This window comes from Salvelinus alpinus, chromosome 17 (genome assembly GCF_045679555.1).
Source record: "Salvelinus alpinus chromosome 17, SLU_Salpinus.1, whole genome shotgun sequence".
NCBI lineage: Eukaryota > Metazoa > Chordata > Actinopteri > Salmoniformes > Salmonidae > Salvelinus > Salvelinus alpinus.
The window spans coordinates 40,693,516-40,713,515 of record NC_092102.1 but is presented as its reverse complement, the minus strand read 5'-3'; the positions used below and the strand labels follow the sequence as shown (position 1 = coordinate 40,713,515).

The window sequence follows — 20,000 nt, the reverse complement described above, 5'->3', positions numbered from 1 at the left end:
CAAGTGTCTTCACTGACATTTTCAACCTCTCCCTATCTGAGTCTGTAATACCAACATGGTTTAAGCTGGCCACCACAGTGCCTGTGCCCAAGAACACTAAGGTAACCTGCCTAAATGACTACCGACCCGTAGCACTCATGTCTGTAGCCATGAAGTGCTTTGAAAGGCTCACATCAACACCATCATCCCAGAAACCCTAGACCCACTCCAATTTGCATACCGCCCCAACAGATCCACAGATGATGCAATCTCTATTGCACTCCACACTGCCCTTTCACACCTGGACAAAAAGGAACACCTGTGAAAATGCTATCCATTGACTACAGCTCAGCTTTCAACACCATAGTGCCCTCAAAGCTCATCACTAAGCTAAGGACCCTGGGACAAAACACCTCCCTCTGCAACTGGTTCCTGCACTTCCTGACGGGCCTACCCCAGGAGGTAAGGGTGGGTAACAACACATCCACCACATTAATCCTTAACACTGGGGTCCCTTAGGTGTGCATGCTCAGTCTCCTCCTGTACTCGCTGTTCACTCATGACTGTATGGCCAGGCACGACTCCAACACCATCATTAAGTTTGCCGATGACACAACAGTGGTAGGCCTGATCACCGACAAAGACGAGACATCATATAGGGAGGAGGTCAGAGACCTGGCCATGTGGTGCCAGGACAATAACCTCTCCCTCAACGTGATCAAGACAAAGGAGATGATTGGGGACTACAAGAAAAGTAGGACCGAGCACGTCCCCATTCTCATCGACGGGGCTGTAGTGGAGCAGGTTGAGACCTTCAAGTTTCTTGATGTCCACATCACCAACAATATAACATGGTCCAAGCACACCAAGACAGTCGTGAAGAGGGCATGACAAAACCTATTCCCCCTCAGGAGACTGAAAAGATTTTGTATGGGTCCTCAGATCCTCAAAAAGTTCTACAGCTGCAACATCGAGAGCATCCTGACTGGTTTCTTCACTGTCTGGTATGGCAACTGCTAGGCCTCCGACCGGAAGGCGCTACAGAGGGTAGTGTGTACTGCCCAGTACATCACTGGTGCCAAGCTTCCTGCCATTCAGGACCTCTATTCCAGACGGTGTCAGAGGAAGGCCCTAAAAATTTTCAAAGACTCCAGCCACCCTAATCATAGACTGTTCTCTCTGCTACCGCACGGCAAGCGGTACCAGAGCGCAAAGTCTAGGTCCAAGAGGCTTCTAACAAGCTTCTACCCCCAAGCCATAAGACTACTGAACATCTAATCAAATGGCTACCCCCCACCCCTTTTACACTGCTGCTACTCTCTCTTATTAAATATTTATTTTACTAGGCAAGTCAGTTAAGAACAAATTCTTATTTTCTTTGATGGCCTAGGACCAGTGGGTTAACTGCCTTGTTCAGGTGCAGAACGACATATTCTTACCTTTTCGACTCAGGGATTTGATCTTGCAACCTTTCTGTTACTAGTCCAATGCTCTAACCACTAGGCTACCTGCCGCCCCATGCATAAGTCTATGCATAAGTCACTTGCATAAGTGCATATGTCACTTTAATAACTCTACCCACATGTATATATCACCTCAATTACCTTGAATACCGGTGCCCCTGCACATTGACTCTGTACCCCTTAATAACTCTACCCACATGTATATACCACCTCAATTACCTCGAATACCGGTGCCCCTGCACATTGACTCTGTACCCCTTAATAACTCTACCCACATGTATATATCACCTCAATTACCTCGAATACCGGTGCCCCTGCACATTGACTCTGTACCCCTTAATAACTCTACCCACATGTATATACCACCTCAATTACCTCGACTACCGGTGCCCCTGCACATTGACTCTGTACCCCCTGTGTATAGCCTCCACACATTGACTCTGTGCCGGTACCCCCTGTATATAGCCTCCACACATTGACTCTGTACTGGTACACCCTGTATATAGCCTCCTCTCATTGACTGTTGTGGTGGAAATTACACGATTTTGTTATAATACTTTTATTGCATCAAATGGTTGTTTTATGCAACAGAATAGAAGGTTCTTATAACTCTCTATTGTGTGTGTGTGAACTGAAAGTGGGCCTCTGGGAGATAACACTGACAGGAGATTTATGATATCTTTGGGGATACCACATTCCAGAGCATGAGTTAATGTTTCTGTTCTATACTGTACCAGGGAGACATGGCTCCAGTATGGAGTTGGGGGGCAAGACACTGGTCTCTACACAATGAAAACTGTTTTAACAGCAGATACTGTCTGCTGTGAATAATAAGTATCTTTCATACAAATCTTAACCTTGTGACCCATTCAGAGATCACCTCCAGGGGTGATTACCAACCAGCTGGTTGAGTTCTCAGAGATCACCTCCAGGGGTGATTACTGACCAGCTGGTTGAGTTCTCAGTGATCACCTCCAGGGGTGATTACCAACCAGCTGGTTGAGTTCTCAGTGATCACCTCCAGGGGTGATTACCGACCAGCTGGTTGAGTTCTCAGTGATCACCTCCAGGGGTGATTACCAACCAGCTGGTTGAGTTCTCAGTGATCACCTCCAGGGGTGATTACTGACCAGCTGGTTGAGTTCTCAGTGGTTACCTCCAGGGGTGATTACCGACCAGCTGGTTGAGTTCTCAGTGATCACCTCCAGGGGTGATTACTGACCAGCTGGTTGAGTTCTCAGTGGTCACCTCCAGGGGGATTACCAACCAGCTGGTTGAGTTCTCAGTGATCACCTCCAGGGGTGATTACCAACCAGCTGGTTGAGTTCTCAGTGATCACCTCCAGGGGTGATTATCCCACCAGCTGGTTGAGTTCTCAGTGATCACCTCCAGGGGTGATTACCAACCAGCTGGTTGATTTCTCAGTGATCACCTCCAGGGGTGATCACCTCCAGCTCCATTACTGCACTAATTAAATAATAAAGTTTGATTCTTTTGAAAACATTTAAAATGTCTCTCCTTTTGATTACAATAATTCCACCACACTCTGTACCGGTACCCCCTTGTATATAGTCTCGCTATTGTTATTTTACTGCTGCTCTTTAACTTCTCACGAGTCACCAACCCTGATCCGGTAGCACCCCCCCCCCCCCCCCCCCCCCCCCCCCACTGAGTAGCATAGCTAGCATAGCGTCACAAGTAACTTGTAGCATCTAAATATCATTAAATCACAAGTCCAAGACACCAGATGAAAGATACAGGTCTTGTGAATAAAGCCACCATTTCAGATTTTTAAAATGTTTTACAGGGAAGACACAATATGTAAATCTATTAGCTAACCACGTTAGCAAAGGACACGATTTTTTTACTCCCAACAGCTTTTTCCTGCGTCAGTAGCTATCACTAATTCGACTAAATAAAAATATATATAGCCACTAACCAAGAAACAACTTCATAAGATGACAGTCTGATAACATATTTATGGTATAGCATAGTTTTTTTTTTGAAAAATGTGCATTTTTCAGGTATAAATCACAGTTCTACATTGCAGCTGCAATCTGAAATAGTGCTGACCCAGCCAGAACAATTACAGAGACCAACGTCATATAACGAATTACTCATCTTAAAACATTTCAGAAAAATACACAGCGTACAGATATTGAAAGCCCAACATCTGGTGAATCCAAACAATATTTCAGATTTATTAAATGTTTTATAACGAAAACAAAATGTAGCGCTAAATTAGCATAGCTATACCAGGCAGATTCGGCTAGGCGCCCACGGCCAGTTCACATGCACAACAGATATGATATAACATCGTAAATTGGGTCTTACTATGGCTGATCTTTCATCAGAATGTTGATCAAAGTGTCCTTTGTCAAGATGAGTCGTTGGTTCCGTTCAGAATTGTTCCTTTCCCACTCCATTTAGCACAGGTACTGGTCGAGTGGCACGGATCTCTCAAACGTAAATAAAATCAGACAACGGAACACCACAAAACTCCCGAAAAAATTCAAATAATCTGATTAAACTATATTGAAAAAACATACATTACGATGATCTGGTCACATGTATCAAACAAACTTCGAGACGGAGATAGTTTTCATCCATAATGGCCGCACAACAGAAGACAATCGCAGCTACAAGTCGCACGATTTAGACAACCGGAAGTTGTCGGTCACGCCAAAGAATTAGCTCTCATTTCACGTCAGTCCCAGATAAACAAGATATTTTTCCTCTGACGTCCTCTTGACACCCAGAGGAAGGCCAATGAGGTGTGTTTCGGGTCATAGGGGGCACGACCATATATAGGCAGAGCGTTGAAGCTGGCATACACATCTTGCTTTTTTCTTCTTGGTCATGGAAAGTGCTGTCAAATGACTTCTGTATCACTCAGAGACAAAATTGAAACGGTTTTAGAAACTAGAGATTGTTTTCTTTCCAATGGTATTATTTATATGCATATAGTAAGAGCAATAATTGAATAAGAGGCAGTTTAATCTGTAGAGCAAATTATGCTAATGGCAAAATAGCACCCCCTGTATTCTCAAGAAGTTTTTAACTACTTCTTACTTGTATTTCTCATTCATATTTTTTTTAACTGCATTGTTGGTTAAGGGCTTGTAAGTAAGTATTTTACTTTAAGGTCTACACCTGTTCGGTGCATGTGACAAATAACACTTGATTTGATTTGATATGTGTGTGTGTGTATATGTGTATGCACAGTTGAAGTCAGAAGTTTACATACACTTAGGTTGGAGTCATGAAAACTCGTTTTTCAACCACTCCACACATTTCTTGTTAACAAACTATAGTTTTGGCAAGTAGGTTAGGACTTCTACTTTGTGCAAGACACAAGTAATTTTTCCAAAAATTGTTTACAGACAGATTATTTCACTTATAATTCACTGTATCACAATTCCAGTGGGTCATAAGTTTACATATACTAAGTTGACTGTGCCTTTAAACAGCTTGGAAAATTCCAGAAAATAATGTCATGGCTTTAGAAGTTCTGATAGGCTAATTGACATCATTTGAGTCAATTGGAGGTGTACCTGTGTATGTATTTCAAGGCCTAACTTCAAACTCACTGCCTCTTTGCTTGACATCATGGGAAAATCAAAAGAAATCATCCAAGACCTCAGAAAAAAATGTGTAAACCTCCACAAGTTTGATTAATCCTTGGGAGCAATTTCCAAACGCCTGAAGGTACCATGTTCATCTGTACAAACAATAGTACGCAAGTATGAACACCATGGGACCACACAGCCGTCATATGCTCAGAAAGGAGACGCGTTCTGTCTCCTAGAGATGAACGTACTTTGGTGTGAAAAGTGCAAATCAATCCCAGAACAAAAGCAAAGGACATTGTAAAGATTCTGGAGGAAACAGGTACTAAAGTATCTGTATCCACAGTAAAACGAGTCCTATGTCAACATAACCTGAAAGGTCGCTCAGCAAGGACGAAGCCACTGCTCCAAAACCGCCATATAAAAGCCAGACTACGGTTTGCAACTGCAAATGGGGACAAATATCGTACTTTTTGGAGAAATGTCCTCTGGTCTGATGAAACAAAAATAGAACTGTTTGGCCATAATGACCATCGTTATGTTTAGAGCAAAAAGGGGGAGGCTTGCAAGCCGAAGAACACCATCCCAACCGTGAAGCACGGGGGTGGCAGCATCATGCTCTGGCGTTGCTTTGCTGCAGGAGGGACTGGTGCACTTCACAAATTAGAAGGCATCATGAGGATGGAAATTTATGTGGATATATTGAAGCAACATCTCAAGACATCAGTCAGGAAGTTATAGCTTGGTCGCAAATGGGTCTTCCAAATGGACAATGACCCCAAGCATACTTCCAAAGTTATGGCAAAATGGCTTAAGGACAACAAAGTCAAGGTATTGGAGTGGCCATCACAAAGCCCTGAACTCAATCCCATGGAAAATTTGTTGGCAGAACTGAAAAAGCGTGTGCGAGCAAGGAGGCCTACAAACCTGACTCAGTTACAATTGCTCTGTCATGAGGAATGGGACAAAATACACCCAAATTATTGTGGGAAGCTTGTGGAAGCCTACCCGAAACGTTTGACCCAAGTTAAAGAATTTAAAGGCAATGCTACCAAATATTAATTGAGTGTATGTAAACTTCTGACCCACTGGGAATGTGATGAAATAAATAAAATCTGAAATAAATCATTCTCTCTACTATTATACTGACATTTCACATTCTTAAAATAAGGTGTTGATCCTAACTTACATAAGGGAGGGAATTTTTACTACAATTAAATGTCAGGAATTGTGAAAAACTGAGTTTAAATGTATTTTGCTATTGTGTATGTGAACTTCTAACTTCAACTGTATGTAAAAATAAATATCCTGTCACTGTCAACTGCGTTTATTATCAGAAAACTTAACATGTGTACATATTTCCTTCCTGGATTCCCCCAAGCAGGTGATTGGTCGGCCCCATGGCAGATTGGAACTCTGATCCCACCCTCTCGTTAGGGGATACAGCTGTCGGCAATTACAAACTCCTTCTGCAGCTGGCTAAAAGACAGTGTTCCTTTGTTAGGAGAGAGAGCTTCTTTGATGTCGTGTGTTGGTTGTTGTGCAGACAGTTTTTTGTGAAGTATTTTGTAGCCGGTCCTGCTGAGGAATTTTAATGTCAAAAGGACTGTGTTTTGATTATTGAAATTGTTTGTGTTATTCTGTTTAATTTGTTCCCAGGGGGGAAGGGGAAGGCACCTTGGGAGTGCTTAGGCAAGAGGACTGTGGGCATACATAGGGGTGGCATGTACCCCACCTATGCACACTAGGTAAGACCCTGTAGTTTGGTTAGCGTGCCAGGTGGCGTTAAGGTTAGATAAGTAGTGGGTAGGCAGGTAAGGTAGGAGAGGGGACTCTTTAACTTTTACTTTCTTTGCTTTGGTTCCGTCCAGCCCCTTTTCCCCACATTACCGTGTTAAGGAAATAAATTCACAGTAAACGGTAATATTCTCTGCCTCTGTCATCCTTACCCGCACCTACAATCACATATCTCTTTCACTCCACCTACAATCACATACCTCTTTACCTCCACCTACAATCACATACCTCTTTACCTCCACCTACAGTCACATACCTCTTTACCTCCACCTACAATCACATACCTCTTTACCTCCACCTACAGTCACATACCTCTTTACCTCCACCTACAATCACATACCTCTTTCACTCCACCTACAATCACATACCTCTTTACCTTCACCTACAATCACATACCTCTTTACCTCCACCTACAATCACATACCTCTTTACCTCTACCTACAGTCACATACCTCTTTCACTCCACCTACAATCACATACCTCTTTACCTCCACCTACAATCACATACCTCTTTACCTTCACCTACAATCACATACCTCTTTACCTCCACCTACAATCACATACCTCTTTACCTTCACCTACAATCACATACCTCTTTCACTCCACCTACAATCACATACCTCTTTACCTCCACCTACAATCACATACCTCTTTACCTTCACCTACAATCACATACCTCTTTCACTCCACCTAAAATCACATACCTCTTTACCTCCACCTAAAATCACATACCTCTTTACCTTCACCTACAATCACATACCTCTTTCACTCCACCTAAAATCACATACCTCTTTCACTCCACCTAAAATCACATACCTCTTTCACTCCACCTACAATCACATACCTCTTTCACTCCACCTACAATCACATACCTCTTTCACTCCACCTACAATCACATACCTCTTTCACTCCACCTACAATCACATACCTCTTTCACTCCACCTACAATCACATACCTCTTTCACTCCACCTACAGTCACATACCTCTTTCACTCTACCTACAATCACATACCTCTTTCACTCCACCTACAATCACATACCTCTTTCACTCCACCTACAGTCACATACCTCTTTCACTCTACCTACAATCACATACCTCTTTCACTCCACCTACAATCACATACCTCTTTACCTCCACCTACAATCACATACCTCTTTACCTCCACCTACAATCACATACCTCTTTACCTCCACCTACAATCACATACCTCTTTCACTCCACCTACAATCACATACCTCTTTCACTCCACCTACAATCACATACCTCTTTACCTTCACCTACAATCACATACCTCTTTACCTCCACCTACAATCACATACCTCTTTACCTCTACCTACAGTCACATACCTCTTTCACTCCACCTACAATCACATACCTCTTTACCTCCACCTACAATCACATACCTCTTTACCTTCACCTACAATCACATACCTCTTTCACTCCACCTACAATCACATACCTCTTTACCTCCACCTACAATCACATACCTCTTTACCTTCACCTACAATCACATACCTCTTTCACTCCACCTAAAATCACATACCTCTTGACCTCCACCTAAAATCACATACCTCTTTACCTTCACCTACAATCACATACCTCTTTCACTCCACCTAAAATCACATACCTCTTTCACTCCACCTAAAATCACATACCTCTTTCACTCCACCTACAATCACATACCTCTTTCACTCCACCTACAATCACATACCTCTTTCACTCCACCTACAATCACATACCTCTTTCACTCCACCTACAATCACATACCTCTTTCACTCCACCTACAGTCACATACCTCTTTCACTCTACCTACAATCACATACCTCTTTCACTCCACCTACAATCACATACCTCTTTACCTCCACCTACAATCACATACCTCTTTCACTCCACCTACAATCGCATACCTCTTTCACTCCACCTACAATCGCATATCTCTTTCACTCCACCTACAATCACATACCTCTTTCACTCCACCTACAATCACATACCTCTTTCACTCCACCTACAATCACATACCTCTTTCACTCCACCTACAATCACATACCTCTTTACCTCCACCTACAATCACATACCTCTTTACCTCCACCTACAATCACATACCTCTTTCACTCCACCTACAATCACATACCTCTTTCACTCCACCTACAGTCACATACCTCTTTCACTCTACCTACAATCACATACCTCTTTCACTCCACCTACAATCACATACCTCTTTACCTCCACCTACAATCACATACCTCTTTCACTCCACCTACAATCACATACCTCTTTCACTCCACCTACAGTCACATACCTCTTTCACTCCACCTACAATCACATACCTCTTTCACTCCACCTACAATCACATACCTCTTTACCTCCACCTACAATCACATACCTCTTTACCTCCACCTAAAATCACATACCTCTTTCACTCCACCTACAATCACATACCTCTTTACCTCCACCTACAATCACATACCTCTTTACCTCCACCTACAATCACATACCTCTTTCACTCCACCTACAATCACATACCTCTTTCACTCCACCTACAATCACATACCTCTTTCACTCCACCTACAATCACATACCTCTTTCACTCCACCTACAATCACATACCTCTTTCACTCCACGGGGAGTGGAGTGTAGCATGGTGTTGTGTTCCCTCCAACAGGCGTACGTAACATAATGGGGGCTCATCCGGGATCTTTAAACACACCGGACCCTGCTGCTCTGAGCTCTCTGTGATTGGTTATTGAGGTGTGGTGGTAGGTTGTGAGTTTGGGTGACTTGTTTAGTTTATGTGTGTTACGTAGGCTGCTGTGTACAAAATGGCTGCCTCAGCCGTCTCCCGGTTTATTGAAGCGCCCTCTGTTGATGGGTTGGTGGGGTTGCGGAAAGTAGAGCTTTGCGCTGTAGCTGACCATTATGGACTCTTCGTCCCTGAGAAAGCCCTAGAGGCTGAGCTTTTGGTGCCACGCAGGGAGGATTTAGTGAGAAAATGAATTTTCTTGTTGAAAGATGAGAGGGAGGCTTCAGGAGAGGAGACGGGTAGACCTTCCGATGCCAAGTCGGAGGACGGCACGGAGGAAGGAGTTGCTCGTACCCCCTTTACATTGCCCCGATTCGACCCTTTATCTTCTGCTTCAGGTCATTCAGACGGGACTGCAAGGCTAAAGGCGAGGCTGGCCCGTTTGGAAATGGAGCAAAAAGATAAAGAGAGAGACAGATGAAGTTTGATTTAGAAATTAGGAAAATGAAAATCGACAAGGAGGTGAGGATCCGACAACTGGATCTAGACGCTGGCTCCAGTGCGACTCCACAACCTGCCTGTCATCAAGCCCACTTCGACGTGAGTAAAAATATTGCTTTAGTCCCTCCATTCCGGGAGTCGGAAGTTGATTCCTATTTCTCTGCATTTGAGCGTGTGGCCACTGCACTGCATTGGCAACTTGAGGTTTGGCTGCTCCTGTTGTAATATAAATTGTCTGTGAAAGCCCAGGAAGTAGTAGCTGCTCTCTCCCTGGAAGACAGTTTACAGTATGATATAGTTAAAACAACTGTGTTGTTCCTGAAGCTTATAGGCAGCGCTTCAGGAACCACAAAAAAACCTTAACTGGAGAACAAGCTGATCAAAAGCCCATACAAATCCTACGAGACACCGGCGCGGCACAGTCAGTAATCGTTACTGATGCTTTACCCTGGTCCCCTGAAACGTATTGTGGCTTGCATGTCAATTTACAGGGTATAGAGACAAACGTACCTGGAAATAAATTCCCAGTAAATGGTAATATTCTCTGCCTCTGTCATCCTTACCCGCACCTACAATCAGATACCTCTTTCACTCCATGGGGAGTTGAGTGTAGCAGGGTGTTGTGTTCCCTCCTCCAAGAGGTGTGCGTAACAGAACATAACAAGATTCAACAACTGAGACATAAAATGAACAAGTTCCATAGACTTGTGATTAACAGAAATGGAATAATGTGTCCCTGAAAAAAGGGGGTTCAAAATCAAAAGTGACAGTCCGTATCTGGTGTGGCCAACAGCTGCATTAAGTAATGCAGTGCATCTCCTCCTCATGGACTGCACCAGATTTGCCAGATCTTGCTGTGAGATGTTACCCCACTCTTCCACCAAGGCACCTGCAAGTTCACATTTCTGGGGGGAATGGCCCTAGCCCTCACCCTCCGATCCAACAGGTCCCAGACGTGCTCAATGGGATTGAGATCCAGGCTCTTCGCTGGCCATGGCAGAACACTGACATTCCTGTCTTGCAGGAAATCATGCACAGAACGAGCAGTATGGCTGGTGCCATTGTCATGCTGGAGGGTCATGTCATGATGAGCCTGCAGGAAGGGTACCACAAGAGGGAGGAGGATGTCTTCCCTGTAACGCACAGCGTTGAGATTGCCTGCAATGACAACAAGCTCAGTCCGATGATGCTGTGACACACCGCCACAGACCATGTCAGACCCTCTACCTCCAAATCGATCCCGCTCCAGAGTACAGGTCTCAGTGTAATGCTCATTCCTTTGACGATAAACGAGAATCTGACCATCACCCCTGGTGAGACAAAACTTTGTGCCCATAGGCAACGTTGTTGCCGGTGATGTCTGGTGAGGACCTGCCTTACAACAGGCCTACAAGCCCTCAGTCCAGCCTCTCTCAGCCTATTGTGGACAGTCTGAGCACTGATGGAGCGATTGTGCGTTCCTGGTGTAACTAGGGCAGTTGTTCTTGCCATCCTGTACCTGTCCCACAGGTGTGATGTTCGGATGTACTGATCCTGTGCAGGTGTTATTGCACGTGGTCTGCCACTGCGAGGACGATCAGCTGTCCGTCCTGTCTCCTTGTAGCGCTGTCTTAGGCGTCTCACAGTACGGACATGGCAATTTATATGGCCACATCTGCAGTCCTCATGCCTCCTTGCAGCATGCCTAAGGCACGTTCACGCAGATGAGCAGGGACCCTGGGCATCTTTCTTTTGGTGTTTTTCAGAGTCAGTAGAAAGACCTCTTTAGTGTCCTAAGTTTTCATAACTCTGAACTTAATTGCCTACCATCTGTAAGCTGTTAGTGTCTTAATGACTGTTCCACAAGTGCATGTTCATTAATTGTTAATGGTTCATTGAACAGCATGGGAAACAGTGTTCACCTTTACAATGAAGATCTGTGAAGTTATTTGGATTTTTACGAATTATCTTTAAAAGACAGGGTCCTGAATATTTTTTTTTTCTTTTCTTTTTTTGCTGAGTTTATGTCCTATCCCTCTATCCCTGATAATAATAATTCAGTTTGTTTAATACACCGCTCCTAGCTCTGTGCAACGCAATATTTCTGATTCCCCAGTAAAGCACCACACGCACACACACACACACACACACACACACACACACACACACACACACACACACACACACACACACACACACACACACACACACTGCCTGCCGCTCTCTGATAATACTCATAATTTAATGCATGACTACAAATTAGACTTCAAAGTCAACAAGAGAAGGATGTGTCTTTCTCTCGAGCCCCATGTTTCATTCTGATCTGTGTGTGTGTGTGTGTGAATGTGCGTGCGTGTATGTGTGTATGCGTGCGTGTGCGCACGTGTGTGTGTGCACATGCAACATTTTATCCCTGTGCTCATAAAATGTATTCTTGTCTCAAATATGACAATGTCTACCTTCATCATCACACAAACACCATCAAACTGTCGGTGATGAATATTATGGAGTTAAACATGATGTTTCTACTTGACTGTCCCACAACCTACTCTCAGCTGACAGAGGGTTGACTGTCCCACAACCTACTCTCAGCTGACAGAGGGTTGACTGTCCCACAACCTACTCTCAGCTGGCAGAGGGTTGACTGTCCCACAACCTACTCTCAGCTGACAGAGGGTTGACTGTCCCACAACCGACTCTCAGCTGGCAGAGGGTTGACTGTCCCACAACCTACTCTCAGCTGACAGAGGGTTGACTGTCCCACAACCTACTCTCAGCTGGCAGAGGGGTGACTGTCCCACAACCTACTCTCAGCTGACAGAGGGTTGACTGTCCCACCACCTACTCTCAGCTGACAGAGGGTTGACTGTCCCACAACCTACTCTCAGCTGACAGAGGGTTGACTGTCCCACAACCTACTCTCAGCTGACAGAGGGTTGACTGTCCCACAACCTACTCTCAGCTGACAGAGGGTTGACTGTCCCACAACCTACTCTCAGCTGACAGAGGGTTGACTGTCCCACAACCTACTCTCAGCTGACAGAGGGTTGACTGTCCCACAACCTACTCTCAGCTGACAGAGGGTTGACTGTCCCACAACCTACTCTCAGCTGACAGAGGGTTGACTGTCCCACAACGTACTCTCAGGTGACAGAGGGTTGACTGTCCCACAACCTACTCTCAGCTGACAGAGGGTTGACTGTCCCAGAACCTACTCTCAGCTGACAGAGGGTTGACTGTCCCACAACCTACTCTCAGCTGACAGAGGGTTGACTGTCCCACAACGTACTCTCAGCTGACAGAGGGTTGACTGTCCCACAACCTAATCTCAGCTGACAGAGGGACATTTCTGTCAACTAATATGATTATGACATCAAATGAAATCACTAAACTAACAAAGACTTTGCTGCTGGTATGAATCAGACAGAAGTCTGGCAAAGTCTGATGTAGAATATTATCAGACTAAGGAATGAAAACATGCACGCACGTAAATATTCATGCACGTGCACACGCACGCACACACACATAACTGATGAAAAATCATGGGACTAAGATATGATAACAATGATTTCAGAGCCGGGGGCAGGTTCCAATCACAACGTCCTATTTTGCAATTCAAATCCGAGAGCATGACAGGGGAAAGAGCTGCTTCGTTCCAGTATTTCCTCTGATCTCAGGAGAATGGTGTGTGTGTGTGTGCTTTGTGTGTGTGTGCTCATGCGAGCACGTGTGTGTGTGTGAGAGAGTTAATAACATGGACTGTTATAGACTTCTACTAATGTTTGTGAGTATGACTCTACACACACACACACACACACACACACACGACTCACAGCAATGACATTGAAGAAGTCGTCGTCCCCCAGTGTGTCCAGTATGGAAGAGACGGTCTGTCTGGCAATGGTCAGCCTCAGGCCCTTCATACTGCCACTCACATCCACCAAGATCACTACATCCTTAGGAGATGTGGCTGCCTGGATGTACCTACACACACACGCATGCACGCACACAAGCACACACACACACACACACAGGCAAGCACACACACACAGGCAAGCACACACACACACACACACACACACACACACACACACACACACACACACACACACACACACACACACACACACACACACACACACACACACACACACACACACACACACACACACACACACACACACACACACACACACACACACACAGAGACATCAGAAGAGTCTCAGAGTGACAGACACACACACACAGTCTCAGTGGGAACAGGACATGTGTACTTGTCCAATGACAGTGGTGGGAGGAAGCTGCACTCACCATTTGCGGTTGCGACAGTCGAAAGCAATGACTCCATGTTCATCTGGTCTCCATTTGATCCCTGTTTCCACGGTGACCATGGAGAGGTGGGGAGGAGCCATCATCAGTTACTAATACCATACATATAGTTACATACACATTCTAACATAGATACAATAACATACATAGAGTAACATACATATTCTAACATACATATAGTAACATACATATAGTAACATACATATAGTAACATGCATATAGTAAAATACACATTCTAACATACATATAGTAACATACATATAGTAACATACATATTCTAACATACATATAGTAACATACATATTCTAACATACATATAGTAACATACATATAGTAACATACATATAGTAACATACATATTCTAACATACATATAGTAACATACATATAGTAACATACATATTCTAACACACATATAGTAACACACATATAGTAACATACATATAGTAACATACATATAGTAACATACATATATTAACATACATATAGTAACATACATATTGTAACGATCGTCGTAATGTGGAAGAGAGGAGGACCAAATCGCAGCGTGGTATGTATCCATATTTATTTGAATACTCTTCAAAACGAACAAAACAATAAACAGAACGAAACCAACGACGCTACAGTCCTGAACATGTGAACATAGAAAAAACAATGAACGCACGAACAGGAACAATCACCCACAAACAAACAGTGAAAAACAGCCTACCTTAATATGGGGCCCAATCAGAGACAATGACAAACACCTGCCTCTGATTGAGAACCATATTAGGCCAAACAATAAACCCAACATAGAAACACAAAACATAGAATGCCCACCCAGGTCACGTCCTGACCAACTAAACAAAGACTAAACAAAGGAAATAAGGTCAGGAACGTGACACATATAGTAACATACATATAGTAACATACATATAGTAACATACATATAGTAAAATACACATTCTAACATGCATATAGTAACATACACATTCTAACATACATATAGTAACATACATATAGTAACATATATATTCTAACATATATATAGTAACATACATATAGTAAAATACATATAGTAACATACATATAGTAACATACATATAGTAAAATACACATTCTAACATACATATAGTAACATACATATAGTAACATATATATTCTAACATATATATAGTAACATACATATAGTAAAATACATATAGTAACATACAAATTATAACATACACATTCTAACATACATATGTAACATACATATAGTAACATACACATTCTAACATACACATTCTGACATAGATATAGTAACATACATATAGTAACATGCACATTCTAACATACATATAGTAACATACATAGAGTAACATACATATAGTAACATACATATAGTAACATACATATAGTAACATGCATATAGTAACATACATATAGTAACATACATATAGTAACATACATATAGTAACATACATATAGTAACAATATATAGTAATATACATATAGTAACATACATATAGTAACATACATATAGTAACATACATATAGTAACATACATACTGTAACATACACATTCTAACATACATATAGTAACAATATATAGTAATATACATACAGTTGAAGTTGGACGTTCACATACACTTTAGCCAAATACATTTAAACTCAGTTTTTCACAATTCCTGACATTTAATCCTAGTAAAAATTCCCTGTCTTAGGTCAGTTAGGATCATCACTTTATTTTAAGAATGTGAAATGTCAGAATAATAGTAGAGAGAATGATTTATTTCAGATTTTATTTCTTTCATTACATTCCCAGTGGGTCAGAAGTTTACATACACTCAATTAGCATTGCCTTTAAATTATTTAACCTGTGTGAAATGTTTCGGGTAGCCTTCCACAAGCTTCCCACAATAAGTTGGGTGAATTTTGGCCCATTCCTCCTGACAGAGCTGGTGTAACTGAGTCAGGTTTGTAGGCCTCCTTGCTCGCACACGCTTTTTCAGTTCTGCCCATAAATGTTGAGGACAGGGCTTTGTGATGGCCACTCCAATACCTTGACTTTGTTGTCCTTAAGCCATTTTGCCAAAACTTTGGAAGTATGTTTGGGGTCATTGTCCATTTGGAAGACCCATTTGCGACCAAGCTTTAACTTCCCAACTGATGTCTTAAGATGTTGCTTCTATATATCCACATAAATTTCCAGCCTCATGATGCCATCTATTTTGTGAAGTGCACCAGTCCCTCCTGCAGCAAAGCACCCCCACAACATGATGCTGCCACCCCCGTGCGTCACGGTTGGGATGGTGTTCTTCGGCTTGCAAGCCTCCCCCTTTTTCCTCCAAACATAACGATGGTCATTATGGCCAAACAGTTCTTTTTTTGTTTCATCAGACCAGAGGACATTTCTCAAAAAAGTATGATCTTTGTCCCCATTTGTAGTTGCAACCCGTAGTCTGGCTTTTTTATGGACGTTTTGCTGAGCGGCATTTCAGGTGATGTCGATATAGGACACGTTTTACTGTGGATATAGATACTTTTGTACCTGTTTCCTCCAGCATCTTTACAAGGTCCTTTGCTGTTGTTCTGGGATTGATTTGCACTTTTCGCACCAAAGTACATTCATCTCTAGGAAACAGAACGTGTCTCCTTCCTGAGCGGTATGACAGCTGCCTGGTCCCATGGTGTTTATACTTGCGTACTATTGTTTGTACAGATGAATGTGGTACCTTCAGGCGTTTGGAAATTGCTCCCAAGGATGAACCAGACTTGTGAAAGTATATCATTTATTTTCTGAGGTCTTGGCTGATTTCTTTAGTTTTTCCCATGATGTCAAACAAAGAGGCACTGAGTTTGAAGGTAAGCCTTGAAATACATCCACAGGTACTCCTCCAATTGACTCAAATGATGTCAATTAGCCTATCAGAAGCTTCTAAAGCCATGACATTATTTTCTGGAATTTTCCAAGCTGTTTAAAGGCACAGTCAACTTAGTATATGTAAACTTCTGACCCACTGGAATTGTGATACAGTGAATTATAAGTGAAATAATCTGTCTGTAAACAATTGTTGGAAACATTTGTTCTGTCATGCACAAAGTAGATGTCCTAAACGACTTGCCAAAACTATAGTTTGTGAACAAGAAATTTGTGGAGCGGTAGAAAAACGAGTTTAATGACTCCAACCTATGTGTATGTAAACTTCCAACTTCAACAGTATATATAGTAAGATACATATAGTAAGATACATATAGTAACATGCATATAGTAACATACATATAGTAAGATACATATAGTAAGATACATATAGTAAGATACATATAGTAAGATACATATAGTAACATGCATATAGTAACATACATATAGTAACATACATATAGTAACATACATATAGTAACATACATATTCTAACATACATATAGTAACATACATATAGTAACATACATATAGTAACATACATATTCTAACATACATATAGTAACAGACATATAGTAACATACATATAGTAACATACATATAGTAACATACATATAGTAACATACATATAGTAACATACATATAGTAACATACATATAGTAACATACATATAGTAACATACATATAGTAACATGCATATAGTAACATGCATATAGTAACATACATATAGTAACATACATATAGTAAAATGCGTATAGTAACATGCGTATAGTAACATACGTATAGTAACATACGTATAGTAACATACATATAGTAACATGCATATAGTAACATGCGTATAGTAACATACGTATAGTAACACACATATAGTAACATACATATAGTAACAAACATATAGTAACATACATATTCTAACATACATATAGTAACATACATAGAGTAACAGACATATAGTAACATGCATATAGTAACATACATATAGTAACATACATATAGTAACATACATATTCTAACATACATATAGTAACATACATATAGTAAGATACATATAGTAACATGCATATAGTAACATACATATAGTAACATACATATAGTAACATACATATTCTAACATACATATAGTAACATACATATAGTAACATACATATTCTAACATACATATAGTAACATACATATAGTAACATACATATTCTAACATACATATAGTAACATACATATAGTAACATACATATAGTAACATACATATTCTAACATACATATAGTAACATACATAGAGTAACATACATATAGTAACATACATATAGTAACATACATATAGTAACATACATATTCTAACATACATATAGTAACATACATATAGTAACATACATATTCTAACATACATATTCTAACATACATATAGTAACATACATATTCTAACATACATATTCTAACATACATATAGTAACATACATATAGTAACATACATATTCTAACATACATATAGTAACATACATATAGTAACATACATATTCTAACATACATATAGTAACATACATATAGTAACATACATATTCTAACATACATATAGTAACATACATAGAGTAACAGACATATAGTAACATACATATAGTAACATACATATAGTAACATACATATAGTAACATACATATAGTAACATGCATATAGTAACATGCATATAGTAACATACATATAGTAACATACATATAGTAAAATGCGTATAGTAACATGCGTATAGTAACATACGTATAGTAACATACGTATAGTAACATACATATAGTAACATGCATATAGTAACTTGCGTATAGTAACATACGTATAGTAACATAAATATAGTAACATACATATAGTAACAAACATATAGTAACATACATATTCTAACATACATATAGTAACATACATAGAGTAACAGACATATAGTAACATGCATATAGTAACATACATATAGTAACATACATATTCTAACATACATATAGTAACATACATATAGTAAGATACATATAGTAACATGCATATAGTAACATACATATAGTAACATACATATAGTAACATACATATTCTAACATACATATAGTAACATACATATAGTAACATACATATTCTAACATACATATAGTAACATACATATAGTAACATACATATAGTAACATACATATTCTAACATACATATAGTAACATACATAGAGTAACATACATATAGTAACATACATATAGTAACATACATATAGTAACATACATATTCTAACATACATATAGTAACATACATATAGTAACATACATATTCTAACATACATATTCTAACATACATATAGTAACATACATATTCTAACATACATATTCTAACATACATATAGTAACATACATATAGTAACATACATATTCTAACATACATATAGTAACATACATATAGTAACATACATATTCTAACATACATATAGTAACATACATATAGTAACATACATATTCTAACATACATATAGTAACATACATATTCTAACATACATATAGTAACATACATATAGTAAGAAACATATAGTAACATACATATTCTAACATACATATAGTAACATACATAGAGTAACATACATATAGTAACATGCATATAGTAACATACATATAGTAACATACATATAGTAACATACATATTCTAACATACATATAGTAACATACATATAGTAACATACATATAGTAACATGCATATAGTAACATACATATAGTAACATACATATAGTAACATACATATAGTAAGATACATATAGTA

General features: G+C 40.4%; 1 protein-coding gene across 2 annotated transcripts in view; it reads right to left on the bottom strand.

The window, feature by feature from the left end:
* The window catches only part of cacna2d3a (calcium channel, voltage-dependent, alpha 2/delta subunit 3a), a 404,301-nt gene that overhangs the window by 239,229 nt on the left and 145,072 nt on the right, over positions 1-20,000 (bottom strand). For both annotated transcript variants that reach the window (XM_071348965.1, XM_071348967.1), the window contains exons 7-8: positions 14,341-14,401; positions 13,863-14,013 (exon numbers count right to left, since the gene is read on the bottom strand). In XM_071348965.1, coding sequence (XP_071205066.1) covers positions 13,863-14,013; positions 14,341-14,401 — 212 coding nt within the window. The remainder of the gene's footprint in view (positions 1-13,862; positions 14,014-14,340; positions 14,402-20,000) is intronic.